At 30.5% G+C, this 14,132-nt stretch overlaps 1 protein-coding gene and 1 long non-coding RNA gene across 3 annotated transcripts; both read left to right on the forward strand.

The window, feature by feature from the left end:
* The first annotated feature begins 3,489 nt into the window (after positions 1 to 3,489).
* On the forward strand, positions 3,490 to 6,050 carry LOC111275167 (putative FBD-associated F-box protein At5g56440). Of its 2 annotated transcripts, XM_089755404.1 has the most exons (3): positions 3,490 to 3,566; positions 4,212 to 5,141; positions 5,561 to 6,050. In XM_089755404.1, the coding sequence occupies exons 2-3, from the start codon at positions 4,471 to 4,473 to the stop codon at positions 5,628 to 5,630; spliced, it is 741 nt and encodes a 246-aa protein (XP_089611530.1). In that variant the 5' UTR covers positions 3,490 to 3,566; positions 4,212 to 4,470; the 3' UTR covers positions 5,631 to 6,050. The 2 variants fall into 2 exon arrangements, with proteins under 2 accessions (XP_089611530.1, XP_089611529.1); XM_089755403.1 differs by having other exon boundaries at positions 4,212 to 6,050.
* A 6,564-nt stretch (positions 6,051 to 12,614) lies between these two features.
* Positions 12,615 to 13,582, forward strand: LOC149511347 (uncharacterized). Its single transcript, XR_016334397.1, has 2 exons — positions 12,615 to 12,763; positions 12,930 to 13,582. It is a non-coding gene; the product is annotated as an uncharacterized LOC149511347 (long non-coding RNA).
* Positions 13,583 to 14,132: the final 550 nt, after the last annotated feature.

The raw sequence follows: 14,132 nt of genomic DNA on the forward strand, positions 1-14,132 counted from the left end.
ACCAAACGAGATACGGGTTAACAACATATGGCTTAACAATGTATGTGGGACCACTTGATAACATTTAAGCACAACAATCTAACAACATAAGACCTAAGCAATAACACATGGGACCAAGCAGCAATACATGGGATTATATAACAATAAATAGCTTAAAAATCTTAACAACACAAAAACCAATCAATGACATATAGTGCCACTCAACCACAAATGACAGAATTGATGTAGCACATAAACTTCATTAGACATAAACTTTCACAACATAAAAGTTAAATTAACAAAAATATAATATCTATACAAAAGTATTTAACTCAAGCATTTTTTCCTACAAACCTTTACCTAAATTTCTACTTGTCTCTCAAAAATTCTTCTAATAGTAGCATAAGTTTTGTCTAAGTTTTGCATAAGTTTCTAATAAATTTTGAACCAATAGTAGCACTTCTCCTCAAAACCATAAATTACAACATTCATTTTCCTAAAACTCTATATCAATCAAGACTCACAGCTCAAAAAACTTAAAATTAATCAAAATCCTTTTCTAAAATCCTTAAATAGCATAAACGCATACGTAAAAAAAGCCTAACTCACCAAAATCCTTAAATCTAAAACCTTTAAATCACCAAGAACTTAAATATAAAAAAAACCCTAAATCACTGAAAACCTATAAATTATCAAAATCTTTTCTTTAAATAACATTAAATTAACCTAACCCTTAAATTAAAACACTCAAAATCGATTGATTATCCTTTTTCTCTTTAATGTTGAATGAAAAAGGTCATTGTTTGGACACCTTGAAAGCCTTTAAATGCAACAAACCTTTTGTTTCATTCAAAATCCCTTTGACTAAACCTCAATTCGATGGAATCCTTAAATTGTAGCAAGAAACCCTCTCTTTCCCCAATGGTAGCACCAATTTTTTTTTATTTCCAAAATTTTTAACTTTTACTTCTCAATTTTATTTTTTAACTAAGGCACTTTTTTAACTTGGCATTTTTTTTATGATTTTTTTTTATGTTAGCTAAAATGTCATGTAATCTATCAATGTGAACTGATAATTACACATCATCATCCATATTGGATGACGTGTCTATACTAACGACAGTTAGTCTAGTTTAATGAAATTTTACTTTATTACATTAATTTGAAAGTTTATGGATTTATTTACATAAAAATAAAAAAAAATAATGACAGATTTGTATACATTAAAACATTAAGGGCTTAAATCCATTTTGTATAAAATGTTGAAGGCATATTTGAGTATTAAGCCGAGCATCCCCATTTCGAAATCAAGGTTTGAAAATTGGGACAACAAGTAGACTTGGTAATCTAAAACACAAAACAGTGATACAACATGAATACAATACGAAAATAGGATATGAAAATGATACAACTTAAAATTTTAACAATAATTATATATGGGTTTAAAAAAACAAAAAAATAGATTTTATGTTGTCATGTCGATACGAATTTTGACATGTATTTTTTAATGTAAAATACGATACAAATACATAAATTTTAATATTTTATACGACACGAATACATAAATAACCAAGTCTAACAATAAGCATGCAACTGTGAATTCAAGAACTCAAGTTAGTCAGAGAAATATATCTTGTTTCCCATTCTTTTTTTGTGCTTGTCTGCTCTTCACATGTTTGTCTAGTTTCAACTGTTAAAACACCATCCAACGTTGGATTATTTGATGTTTTCTTTTTTAGTTTAAAATGATAGTGATTTAATGATTATTCTTTATCAAAATTGAAAAAAAAAAAGAGGAAAAATTATATGCTTTCTGGGATTTTGAAATTTAAGTTGATAATGACTGTAACATTTACTAGGATGTTGATTAACCACTTAACTTGAATGCTGTAAATTTTTTCTTTTTTATTTGGGTGCTTGAAATTGTTAAAACTTAGAGAAAATTAATTTAAACTTGTTTGAGTACTGGTGACTTTAATTAGATTTGTCGAGTATGACTAGTTGATTAGATTGATTTATATTTTCTTTTAATTTTTGATAGTACACAATGTAAAAAAGATTAAAAATGCTCTTCTAGATTCATGTTGTCGCTGTTCCACATATCATTCTATATTTGACAATGACAATTTGTTTTAAGTAAGCTATGATAATCATGGATGTTAGCTTGCCAATGAGGAATGCTAAGAATCCAAATTTGACACTCAAGTTTATTATGGTAATAGATGTAAATAATCTAAAATTTGATAATCACGGTAAAAAAACATTAATCCAACGATTATTATCCTTTGTTTAATAATGCCCTATAGCAATAATGATTTAAAATGGGCTCCACATATATAAATAAAGTTTTTTTACCTTTTTTATTTTTAATAACACTTCAAATTCAAACTTTTTAAATTTATTTCTACTTTCTGCTCACTATATCCCTAAAATCATAATTCTTTTCTTACTTTATCCTTTTCATTTACACCTCAAACCCTTTTGATTTTTTTCATTCTCCAATTCTTTCACTTTGATTCTCATTCATATTAAGGTTATCAATTGTTAAATTTTCAACATGATTAATAGTTATAACTCATTGATAATTTATTTGTGATGTTTAAGTGATTGAATGAGTATTTCATTATGTAATATGTATTTTCTAAAAAATTATGACTTATGAAAATACATTGTTGTATGATTTTAAAAATTTTCAAATTTGCATATTAAAAAATATCTAAAAGTTTTGATTTCTTCAAATCCCCAAAATTTAATAAAAAACTTTAGATATATAAATTTGTAAGCTTTTTAAATTTTTCTAAAATGTACATTCAAAAACTTCTAAAGTTTTCGTGAGAACCTTTGCAAAAATAAATTGGAAAAGAGTTTAATTTTTCATATATGTATTTTTAAACTTTTCGAAAATGTGAGTTTAAAGATTTTTTGAAAATATGTATCCAAAAATGCATTTTAAAAAATCTTTAAATTTTTTAAATATACATTTTCAAGAAGATTTTAAACTTTTTTAATATGCATTTTTAAAAACATTATAAATAAAAAATTATTTAAGGACAAAAAATAATTTTATAAAATATAATTAAGTAATTTATTAATAGATATTTTATTCATAAAAATTTTTTTGGTTAATGATATGAATAGTTCTGAAGCTATAATAAAATATTTAATGTAGTGTTTAAACTTTAAAAATATATAATATGATATTTAAATTATAAATTTATTTATTTGTATAGTACTTAATCTTAATATAATTAACTTTAAACTATGATATTAACGGACAAATAATTTTTAATATCATATTAATTAATAAATTTATAATTTAAATATAATATTAAAATTTTTTAAAATTTTAATGTTACATTAAATATTTTATAATAATTCGATAATCATGACATTAATCTAAAATTTTGCGTGTAAAAAGCATTAAAAAAAAAAAAAAAAAAACGGTGCATTTAGAAGCTCTTTTTTTTTTCTTCAATTTAAAGCCCAGAGTTGAGTTGAAACATTTCTGCTCACTGTGTTCAACGAAAAATAACTCAACTCACTGAGTCACTGTGAAATGTGAATCCAGGGGTTACTCTGCGAACAAGGTCAGCGAGTTCTTCCTTTTCTTTTAGCTACTGAAAATTTTAACTTGAAATTTTTTTTCCTTTATAGGGTTATTGAAATGTTGAAATTTAATGAATTTTCTTGCAACTAGGCCTCAAGGTTTGTCATAGAAATGTTTCTTTCTCTTTTTTTTTTTTTTTTGTCGTTTTCTGTTCTGAGCATTATTCGTCCAATTTCAGCTGCTAAAACAGCCGCCGACGTTGGAGTATTTGATTTTTTTTTTTGGGTGTTTTGTTTCCTTTCTCCATTTCTGGTTTGTGATGATGATTCTCTGATTATTTTTCGCCTCATAATTTTTTTAAAAAATGGAAAAGCTACGTGATTTGTGGGATTTTGAAAATTTATGTTGATAGTGATGCAAATAAGTGAATAACGACTGTTATGCTGTTGGACTGACGACTCATCTTCACCAATTAAGGAAAATTGAATGCCATTTTATTTTTTGGCGATTGAAAAGTTGGAACTTATGAGAAATTAATATAATTATATTTTAGTAGTATGTGAACTTCTATTAGTTTTTCAGAAACCTATTGTTTGTTAAGTAATAAAATAAGGAAATGCTCTGCTGAGTTCATGTTGTTACTGTTCTCCATGCCATGCTTATTTGACCTGCTGATTTGTTTTAGTGAAGCTGCGATAATCATGGATATTGGCTCTCCAATCAGAAATGCTAAGAAGCTTCTTTCAGAACGAAATTTGGATGAGGGTAGGAGTGGGATTTGCAGTTTGCTGGACACAATTCTTCATCGAATTCTATCCTTTCTTCCTACAAAAGATGCTGTAAGATCAAGCATATTGTCAAAAAGATGGCAGTTCTTGTGGCTGTCCGTCACCAATCTTGAATTTGAAGAATAATCAAAAGAGGGTGCAATAAGGACAAACTTCATGAATTTTGTAGAAAGGGTCCTTCTGCTTCGTGACTCTTCAAGCTTACAAACATTCTACTTGAACTGCTGTGTGCTATCTGATGGACCCCACATTAATACATGGATATATGCTGCTATAAGGCATAAAATTCAGAGTTTAATGCTACGTCTTTCCTTCGAAGATATCAATGGGTTGTTTGTGTTGCCTCAACGCCTTTTTACATGTGAATCACTGATGGATTTGGATCTGCAGTTCTTTTATGATCTAAAGCTTCCTTCTGTTATTTCCTTTCCAAGTCTCAAAATCTTGACTCTTGTATCAGTAACATTTGCTGATCATCATTTGGTACAACAGCTCTTTTCTGGTAGTTGCCCAAGCTTAGAGAAATTGTTTCTGTATGAATGCATATGGGAAAATGTGGAGGCTGTTTATATTTCCTGTCCAATGCTTGAAGACATGCTAATATTTGAATATAGTGCTGACAATTATGATCCACCTGACTGTCAAATTATAATTTCTGGAATGAGACTCAAACAGTTTGGTTATCGAGGTGAACTCAAATATGATTATTGCATCGTTGACACACCCTCTCTGGTTAGTGCAGTTGTTAATGTCGGTGAAAGCGTGGTTATAAAAGGAGAGGGAAGAGGTAGACTAGCAGCTTATCGCACACACAAGCTTCTCAGGGGGTTAGCAAATTCGTTGAAACATTTAAGCATATCATATGATACCCTTGATATATGTAGTATGATTTTTCACCACTTTTATTTAATGTCTTGGTCATCATTTTGTTTTTATAATGTTAAGAGCCTTAATAACCTTTTAGTTATACTCCTGGTTTATTTCGTTGCTCTATAGTCCTTTTCTAGGTTCTCACTTGTGCAGAAGAATTAGCTGCCCATCTCCCATTGTTTGATCATTTGAAGCATATAGATCTGTGTGAGGAGCCAATGGATTTTGCTTGTAGAGGCCTGATGAACATTCTCCAAAAATCACCTCATCTTGAATCTCTTCAGTTTCTGAAGCTATATTGTCCCAAGTACCAAGTCATTGCATCATTATATTTCTGTTATTAGAGATGAAAACGTGGTTCATGTTGTCCTTTTAGGGAATCCGTTTGTCTGACTGTGGTGAGGAGGATGATAAGATTTTCAATCCACCGCCTGCATGCTTCTTGACCCGACTGAAGACTGTCAAATTTGCGCACTTTAATGCAACTGAAGAGGAGCTACAGGTGGTAAAGAGTTTTCTTGAAACTGCAAGAGTCTTAGAGAAATTATGGCTTAACTGCAATGAGGAAAAGAAGATCAACCTATTATCAACTCTTCCTGAAGGATCAGTGAACTGCGATGTAGCTTTGTACCAAAACTTTTACTGCCTAATTATAGCTGCCATTATCAACCTTTTGATTTTATCCTTTTTAACATTTTTTGGGACATGCAAAGCGTATGGTAGCCTTTTAGCTTTATATAGCATTTGCAATATTTTACCTTTTCACCTCAGTCTGGATTACGAGCAAACAATTTCGGACCATTTGGCTGTGGCTATTTGACTAATTATTAACTAGTATGAAACACATCTATGCTCTTTTTTATTCCTGTCAAAATTTACATTTTCTTTGATTATTGATTCTCTTACCTGTTTTTTTTATTTGCTTTTAACCAAATATCCCATATTAAGGTATGGTAATTGGGGCAGAGATAGCGAGCATGCAACTGTGCATCTAAAGGTTAGTAGGATAAACTTTTTGTTTGTTATTAGGTTTTTTTTTTCTTTTTTTTTTTCCTTGTGTAAACATTGTTCTGTTGTCCAATTTTAGTTGTTGAAGCACTGCACGTTGTTTGATTATCAGTTGTTTGTGGAAATCTAATTTTCATTATTATTTGATTGGTTGACATTGTCTATTTTAGTTAAATTTTTTATTTTTTCACTCGAAATCCAGCATAATTAACGGAAAAAAGAGCTTGACTTCAAAAGTTATATCTAATCCCGAAGTTAACATTTCGTAATCACTAAAGAACATTACTACTCCTATTTGAACATGTTCTTTAGTACAAAAAAATAATTTTTTTAAATGCTTTGAGTGTAAAACTAGAGAAATCAAATTCATGAATTGTGAATTTAGGAGCGTCAAATTATATGACTAGAGATGCATTTGTATTCAGTAAATGCAGCCCATGTCATGAAAATTTCATAATTCGAATTGCTGATGGGTCATTTTCAAAAGTAATCAGTATAGGTTCTATTAGTATTTTCAAAGAGATAACACTTGATTATGTTCTGTTTGTCTTAAATTTAAGTTGCAATCTACTGTCTATAAGTAAACTTACAAGAAACCTTAAGTATATTACTAAATTTCTTCCAAATATATGTGAATTTCAGGATTTGGACTAAGGAAAATGATTGGCAATGCTAAGATATGTGTAGGACTCTATATCCTAAAAGCTAATGATTCTAAAAGATAATATCAAAAAACCTCTTGTGTGGCTTCATTCTCCAGTAATAATAAAGATAATACTATCATGTTGTGACATTATCGATTAATTCATCCAAATTTTTTGTACCTCAAAAGATTGTTTCCCTTATTATTCAATAAAAATCCTAACAACTTTCAGTGTGAAATTTGTCAACTATCCAAACATACTTATACCATTAATCCTAATTAGCCTTATAAATCATCTCATCTTTTTCCAATGATACACAGTGACAGTTGGGGTCCCTTCAGAGTAAATAACATTATTGACTCCAGATGGTTTGTCATATTTATTAATGATTACACTAGGGTTACTTGGATATTTCTTATGAAGAAAAAATTAAAAGAGGATTAACTATTCCAAAACTTTAACAATATGATTCAAACTCAATTTAAAATCAAAATTCAAATGTTGAGAACTGACATTAAGAGAGAATATTATAATTCAATTCTTGGATCATATCTAATGAAGCATGGTATAATTCATCAAAGCTCATATGTCAACACTTTTCAGCAGAATGACGTTGTTGAAAGAAAGAATCAACATTTGTTGGAAGTTACAAGATCCCTTATGATGGTTGCCCATGTACTTAAGCATTTTTGGGATAAAACTGTTCTTACCGCTACATATCTTATAAACAAAATGCCTTCTTGAGTGTTGAAATTTCAAAGCTCTTACCAATTCCTTCTTGGTTCCTATCCTCACCTTGAAAATCATCTTGTCTATTCTTATTAAAATGTTTAGATACACTGTATCTGTTTTTACTAGCCAATAAAACTAAAGCAAATTAGATCCCAAATCCATCAAATGCATATTTCTTGAATACTCGAATAAAAAAGGATACAAGTGTTACTCACCAATAACAAAGAAATTCTACCATTTCATAAATGTCATCTTTTTAAAAAATCAACATTACTTTCCCAAATTGCCATTCAGGGGAAAAATCCAATCACACAGGAATATCAGCTTTGGGAAGATCCTATTACCGAACTACTAAAACACTTCTTAAACTTCTTTTCATGTCCAAAACATCCAATCAAATCATCTAAGTCCGAAGTCCACATAAGGTAAAATAAACAAAGAATTGATTGTCTATTCAAGAAGACAAAACTCAAAAAGATCTAGGAGAATGTACACCTTCAAAGCAAAACCAAAAATTTAAACTGATTCTAAAAATACTTGAAACCAACACAAGTAACACTCTTACTAAATCTGATTCAATTGAATCTTTTGATGATCTTGATCACTTAATTGCTTTAAAAAAATATGTGAGATCATGTACTCAACAATAAATCTGTAATATGGTTTCTTATGAAGGTTTATCACCCAGTTATTGAGCTTTTGTTATTACACTAAATAATATGTAGATTCTCAATAATATTCATAAAGCATTCATGCAACCAAAATGAAAGATGGCTATTTTGGAAGAAATCAAAGCCTTAAAAAAGAACAAAACATGGGAGATTTCAAAACTACTCAAAGAAAAAAATCCATTTAGGTACAAATGAATTTTTACTATCAAGCATAATGCAGATGAAAGTATTAACAAATTCAAAGCTCGTCTTGTTGCAAAATGATTTACTTAATCTTATAGTGTTGACTATGGGAAAACATTTGCTCCGATTACTAAACTTAATTCAATCCGAGTGTTATTATCATTGGCAGCAAATTTAAATTGACCACTCCACCAACTAGATGTCAAAAATGCATTTCTTAATCACAACCTAGAAAAAGAATTTTACATGGAAATCCTTCTAGGATTCAAAAATCAGGACAATTTTGGCAAGGTATTTAAGCTTCAAAAGTCATTATATAGTCTCAAACAATCCTTACGTGCATGATTTGATAGATTAATAGAAGTGTTAAAGAAGTATGGTTTTTCACAACGCCAAACCGATTACACCATGTTTGTCAAACATTCGCTTGAAGGAAAAATAACCATTCTTATTATCTATGTGGATGACATTATTTTTATTGGAGATTTTGTGAAAAAAATTAGCAACCTAAATAACCTCTTAGGCAAAGAATTTGAAATCAAAGATTTTGGACACCTCAAATATTTTCTTGTCATGGAGGTAGTTTGTTCAATAAATGGTATCTCTTTTTCACAGTGTAAGTATGTCCTAAACTTACTAAAGGAAACTGGAATGCTTGGATGCAAACCTGCTGACACCCTTATGGACACAATGAATAAGGTAGGAATGGAAAAAGGAAGTCCACCAATAAATAAGGGTAGATATCAAAGACTTGTTGAGAAACTTATCTACTTTTCTCATACAGGATCAGATATCAATTTTTCAGTTAGCATGATAAGCAGATTTATGAACAATCCAACTGAGAAACACTTGAGGGTTATGTATCGAATCTTACAATATCTAAAGAAGAGTCATAGCAAAATGTTATTTTTTAAAAAGACATCATGTGAAAATAATAAAATTCACATTAATACTGATTAAGCTGGAACCGTTATTGATCGAAGATCAACTACTGATTATTGTACCTATGTGTGAGAAAATTTGGTTACTTGGCAAAGCAAGAAGCAATATGTGCTAGCTAGAAGTAGCGCGAAAGCTAAGTTTAGAGCTATGTTTCATGGTATATGTGAGAAAATTTGGCTAAAAAGATTGCCAGGGGAGTTAAAGGTCTCTACAGAAGAATCTATGAAGATATTTTGTAACAAAAAAGCTGTCATATGTATAGCAAAGAATCTTGTTCATCATGATAGGACTAAACATGTGGAGATTGATCGTCACTTTATCAAAGAAAAGATAGAGGAAGGAATTGTTAGATTAGTTTATACTCCTATGTGCCTCCAAATTGCAGACATACTCATTAAGGCTCTTTCTCGAAATAACTTTAAGAATCTGAAGTCCAAGCTGGGCATGATTAACATTTACCCCATAGTTTGAGGGGAGTGTAAAAATCTAATCTTTACTATTACTTGATTAGTTGACTTTGTCTATTTTAGTTAAGTCTCTTATTTTTAGAATAAGGAGTGACTAGGGTAATTACACCAAATTCATTAGATATTTTTCTATTATGTGTAGAGAGTAAAGTACTTCTTTGATTAGTTGTTTTAATGCATGAAAATCTTGGATTTTAAGGTTGAGAATATTCAATTTTTAGCTTATATATTTTAATGCAATTTTAGTATTGTAATAAGAAAAAAAATATAAATGAATAAAATAGTTTTATTCTAGAGATTTCTTCAATTTTTTTATTTGCTTTTAACCAAATATCCGATATTAAGGTATGGTAATTGGGGCAGAGACAGCGAGCATGCAACTGTGCATCTAAAGGTTAGTCGGCATTGTTCTTTTGTCCAATTTTAGCTGCTGAAGCACTGCACGTTGTTTGATTATAAGTTGTTTGTGGTGCGTTGTTCCTTTTCCTATGCATTTCTGTTTTCTAAGACAACTGTCTAATGATTTTTATTGCTTTTCCACAAATTAGGAAGAAGAAGATTACTTGCTTTCTGGGATTTTGATGTTTAAGTTGATAGTGACAACAATATAGATTATGATGTCGGATTAACAATTGAACTTCACCAAATGAGAAAACTATAAAACATTAATGTCCTTTTTTTTGGGTGCTTGAAATGTTGAAACTTGTATGTGAAATTAGTAGGAAGTTAATTTGAATCAGTAGCATTGACTATAATTAGTTCAATTTAACCAACCGATGGTTGCTTTGATTTATATTTTTCTTTAATTCTCTAATACAATGTAGAAATGCTTTTAAGTGCATGTTCCAGCCATTCCTTATGTCATACAGTATTGGCTATTGTTATTTGTTTTGGGGAAGCTGAGATAATCATGGGTATTAGTTCTCCTGTGAGAAATGCCAAGAATTTGAGAGTCGGATTAGAACATAATTTTGATGAGGACAGGGGTAGAATATGTAGTTTACCAGACGCATTCCTTCATCACATCCTATCCTTCCGACAGACGAAGTGTCGTAACGGTTTTGTGTCCGCCCGACGAATTTGGAAACGAAATAAAAAATAACGGAGTCGCCACCAATCTTTTTTGGCTAGGTGCGATTGGCCACCTATTAAAACATATCCTTTTAATGAAATCTTAAAATTAATTAAAATTTATTAAAAAGATAATTTTACGGTCTGCGAAACAGTCTGGGTTCGGGAGTCGATTACGCGTGGGGAAGGATTAGCACCCCCACAACGCCCGTTAAAAAACGGTACCAATTAACAACGTGTTATCCTTTGATTTTGATACAAACAGTCTTATTTTCAGTATTCGAAAAATAATTTCTTTGATTTTTATTTATTAAAATTATTCTCGAGAAAAATAAATCAAAACCTTTTTATTGAAATAATTCTTAAAATGTTCCAGTACGTTGGTAACATTAAAAGAACTCTTTCTCACCTAGAGATTTCTTAAAGCATCTCTACTCGGAATACTTTTAGAATCTCATCTTTGGAGGTCTAAATTTACTTTTCGTAAGAAATTATGTTATGCATGCCATGCAAAATATTTTCGTGTTTATGCACACATTTTATTCTCATTCAAAAATTTTATTAATTATTTTATTAATTTTATTAATTTTAATTAAAATTTTGAAGAAAAAAGGAATTTAATCATATTGAAGATTTTCTATAAATATTCCAATACGCTGGTAATATTTTACAAAAAATCTTCTCACCTAGAGATTTCTTAAAGCATCTCTACTCGGAATACTTTTAGAATCTCATCATTGGATTAAATTTCTTTTCTTCTTATTTTTATTACTTATATTTTTTATTATATTCATTAATTTTTATTTATTATTCTTAAAAAAAGAAAACCTTTACTGTATTGAAAAATTTTTATAAATACTCCAATACGCTGGTAGTACTTAAAAAAATCTTCTCACCTAGAGATTTCGTAGGCATCACTACTCGGAATACCTTTGAATCTCATCATCGGATAAAAATTTCCTCTTCTCTTATTTTTTATTAGTTATATTTTAATTTATTAATCAATTTTAATTTATTATTTTTTTAAAAAAGAAAATCTTTACTGTATTGAAAATTTTTTTATAAATACTCCAATACGCTGGTAGTATTTTAAAAAAAATCTTCTCACCTAGAGATTTCGTAGGCATCACTACTCGGAATACCTTTGAATCTCATCGTCGGATAAAAATTTCCTTTTTCTTTCATTTTTTTACTACTTTAGTATTATTATTAAATTTATTTTTTATGTTATTGTTTTTAAAGTTTATTCTAAAAAATAACATAATTATATAAAAAATTATTTAACCACAATTTCATTAATTAGTCTAACAAATATAGATATTTTAATATGCATAAATATTAATAAAATAATACTTAAAAAATAAGAAAAATTGAAAAAAAAAAAATTTTTTTTTACCTGAACCGGACCGGTCAACGGTCCGGTCAACTCCTGGTTCGGTTCGGCGGTTCGGTTCGGTCTGGTTGGTTCGGTCCGGCGGTTCAGTTCGATCTGGTTGGTTTGGTCCGGCGGTTCGGTTCGGTCCAGTCAGACCGGTCAGAGATGATAAAGGCAGCGGGTCGCGGGTCGGGTGCGCGGACCCCGGGTCGGGTCGCGGGTTGACGCGCGGATCCTCCTTGGCTGAAACGGCATCGTTTTGGGTCTTTATCTAAACGACGTCGTTTTGAGATTTTGCTTTACTATATATAGCTGAAGATTTTTTTTTTTTTGGTTCATTTGGCTTCTGTTTCAGAAAAAAAAGGGAGAGAGGGAGAGAGAGAGCTCTGGGGGAGAGGTCGTCGGTCGGTTGCCGGAGCACCGTGCCGGCCGCCGTCTGGCTCGCCGCCGGCAGTCTTGGACGGTGGTTTCCGATGACCGGGAAAGGTGAAAATTCTTCTGGAAGTTCTCTTCGACGCGATCTTTCCAGATTCGGTGTCCTTTTTACCGGAAACAGCCCTGATCGACGTAGATCGGGGCTCAAAGTTTCGGTCTCTCTTTTTTCTTTTTTTTTTTTTCTTTGAATCTGCTGATCTCTCTCTTTTTTTTTCAGGTGGCTTTCTGGCGCTGGGTTCCCCGTTCCAGGGGACTGTTGTTTTTTTTTTTTTTGTGTGTTTTTGCAGAATTTTTTTTACAGAAGCTGCCTTCTTCTTTTTCTTTTTTTTCGTTCCCCTTTTTAGTCTAGTTTACAAGCTATATTTATAGAGCTTGTTGGGATTCAAATCTCAGATTTTCTGAGATTTGAATCTCATTTTTCAACTGAAAAATCATACCTACCGTCCGTGATTGGTGGCTTGTCGGGAGGCTGATCGGGTAGTTGGTCGGGCCAGTTCGACGCCGAACCAACCCCTTGACTTTTGTTTTATTTCTGTTTCTTTTGTTTGTTTATTTTTTGTTTTTTGTTTGTTTTGTTAAATATTATTATTATTAAAAAAAAACAGTAGATCCGGACAAAACCGGTGTCTACACGAAGCTATTAGAACAAGCCTATTAACGAAGATGTGTGGAGATCACCAGATGAGAGAGCAAAAAGGAGGAAAAACTTCATGAATTTTGTGGAAAGGGTACTTTCGGTTTGTGACTCTCCAAATATGGAAAATTTTTCTCCGATTTGTGACGTGCTGTTTGATGAAACCTGCATTAATTCCTTGGCATATGCTGCTGTAAGACAAAATTCAAAGGTCAAGTATCCACGTCAATTTATAAGTTATTGTCTCACAGTTTTATTTGATAAAAAAAATTTACAAAAAAATTTTATAAATTAAAAGTGGTGTGAAAATTTTTATCTTAAATCAAATTTTAATACATGAGTAATGTGAGATTTATGATTTTTTTTTTAAAGATTATAACATCTTTCTCACTCCAACGAATATTTATTATTTTCGGTGATACATCATTAGTATTCTAAAATATATTTAGATATCAAATGTCATGATTCATATCAATTTATAAAATCGATTTATTAGACCTTACACTTTTATTTTATAAAAAATTTTTCACAGATTCAAAGTAATATGAATACTTATATTTCAAGTTAAATTGTCCATGAAAGATTATAATTTCTCTTAAGAGTCGTGACACTCGGACTGTATTTTCCTTTTGAAACTAAGGAATAAGGATAGGCCATTCATGTTGCGCCGTTGCCTTTTTGCATGTGAATCACTAATAAAGGAGTTGGATCTTGAGTAATGTTTCCAAATGAGTTGGATATTGAAGCTTCGTTCTTATATTTGCTTTCTAAGTCTCAAAATCTTGA

The sequence above is a fragment of the Durio zibethinus genome, chromosome 26 (assembly GCF_047325235.1).
Source record: "Durio zibethinus cultivar Kanyao isolate XHJ-2024 chromosome 26, ASM4732523v1, whole genome shotgun sequence".
NCBI classification, from domain to species: Eukaryota; Viridiplantae; Streptophyta; class Magnoliopsida; order Malvales; family Malvaceae; genus Durio; species Durio zibethinus.

Excerpts from the sequence above, each read along its gene's own strand:
- LOC111275167 (XM_089755403.1), top strand. The coding sequence starts at position 4,471 with ATGAATTTTGTAGAAAGGGTCCTTCTGCTTCGTGACTCTTCAAGCTTA.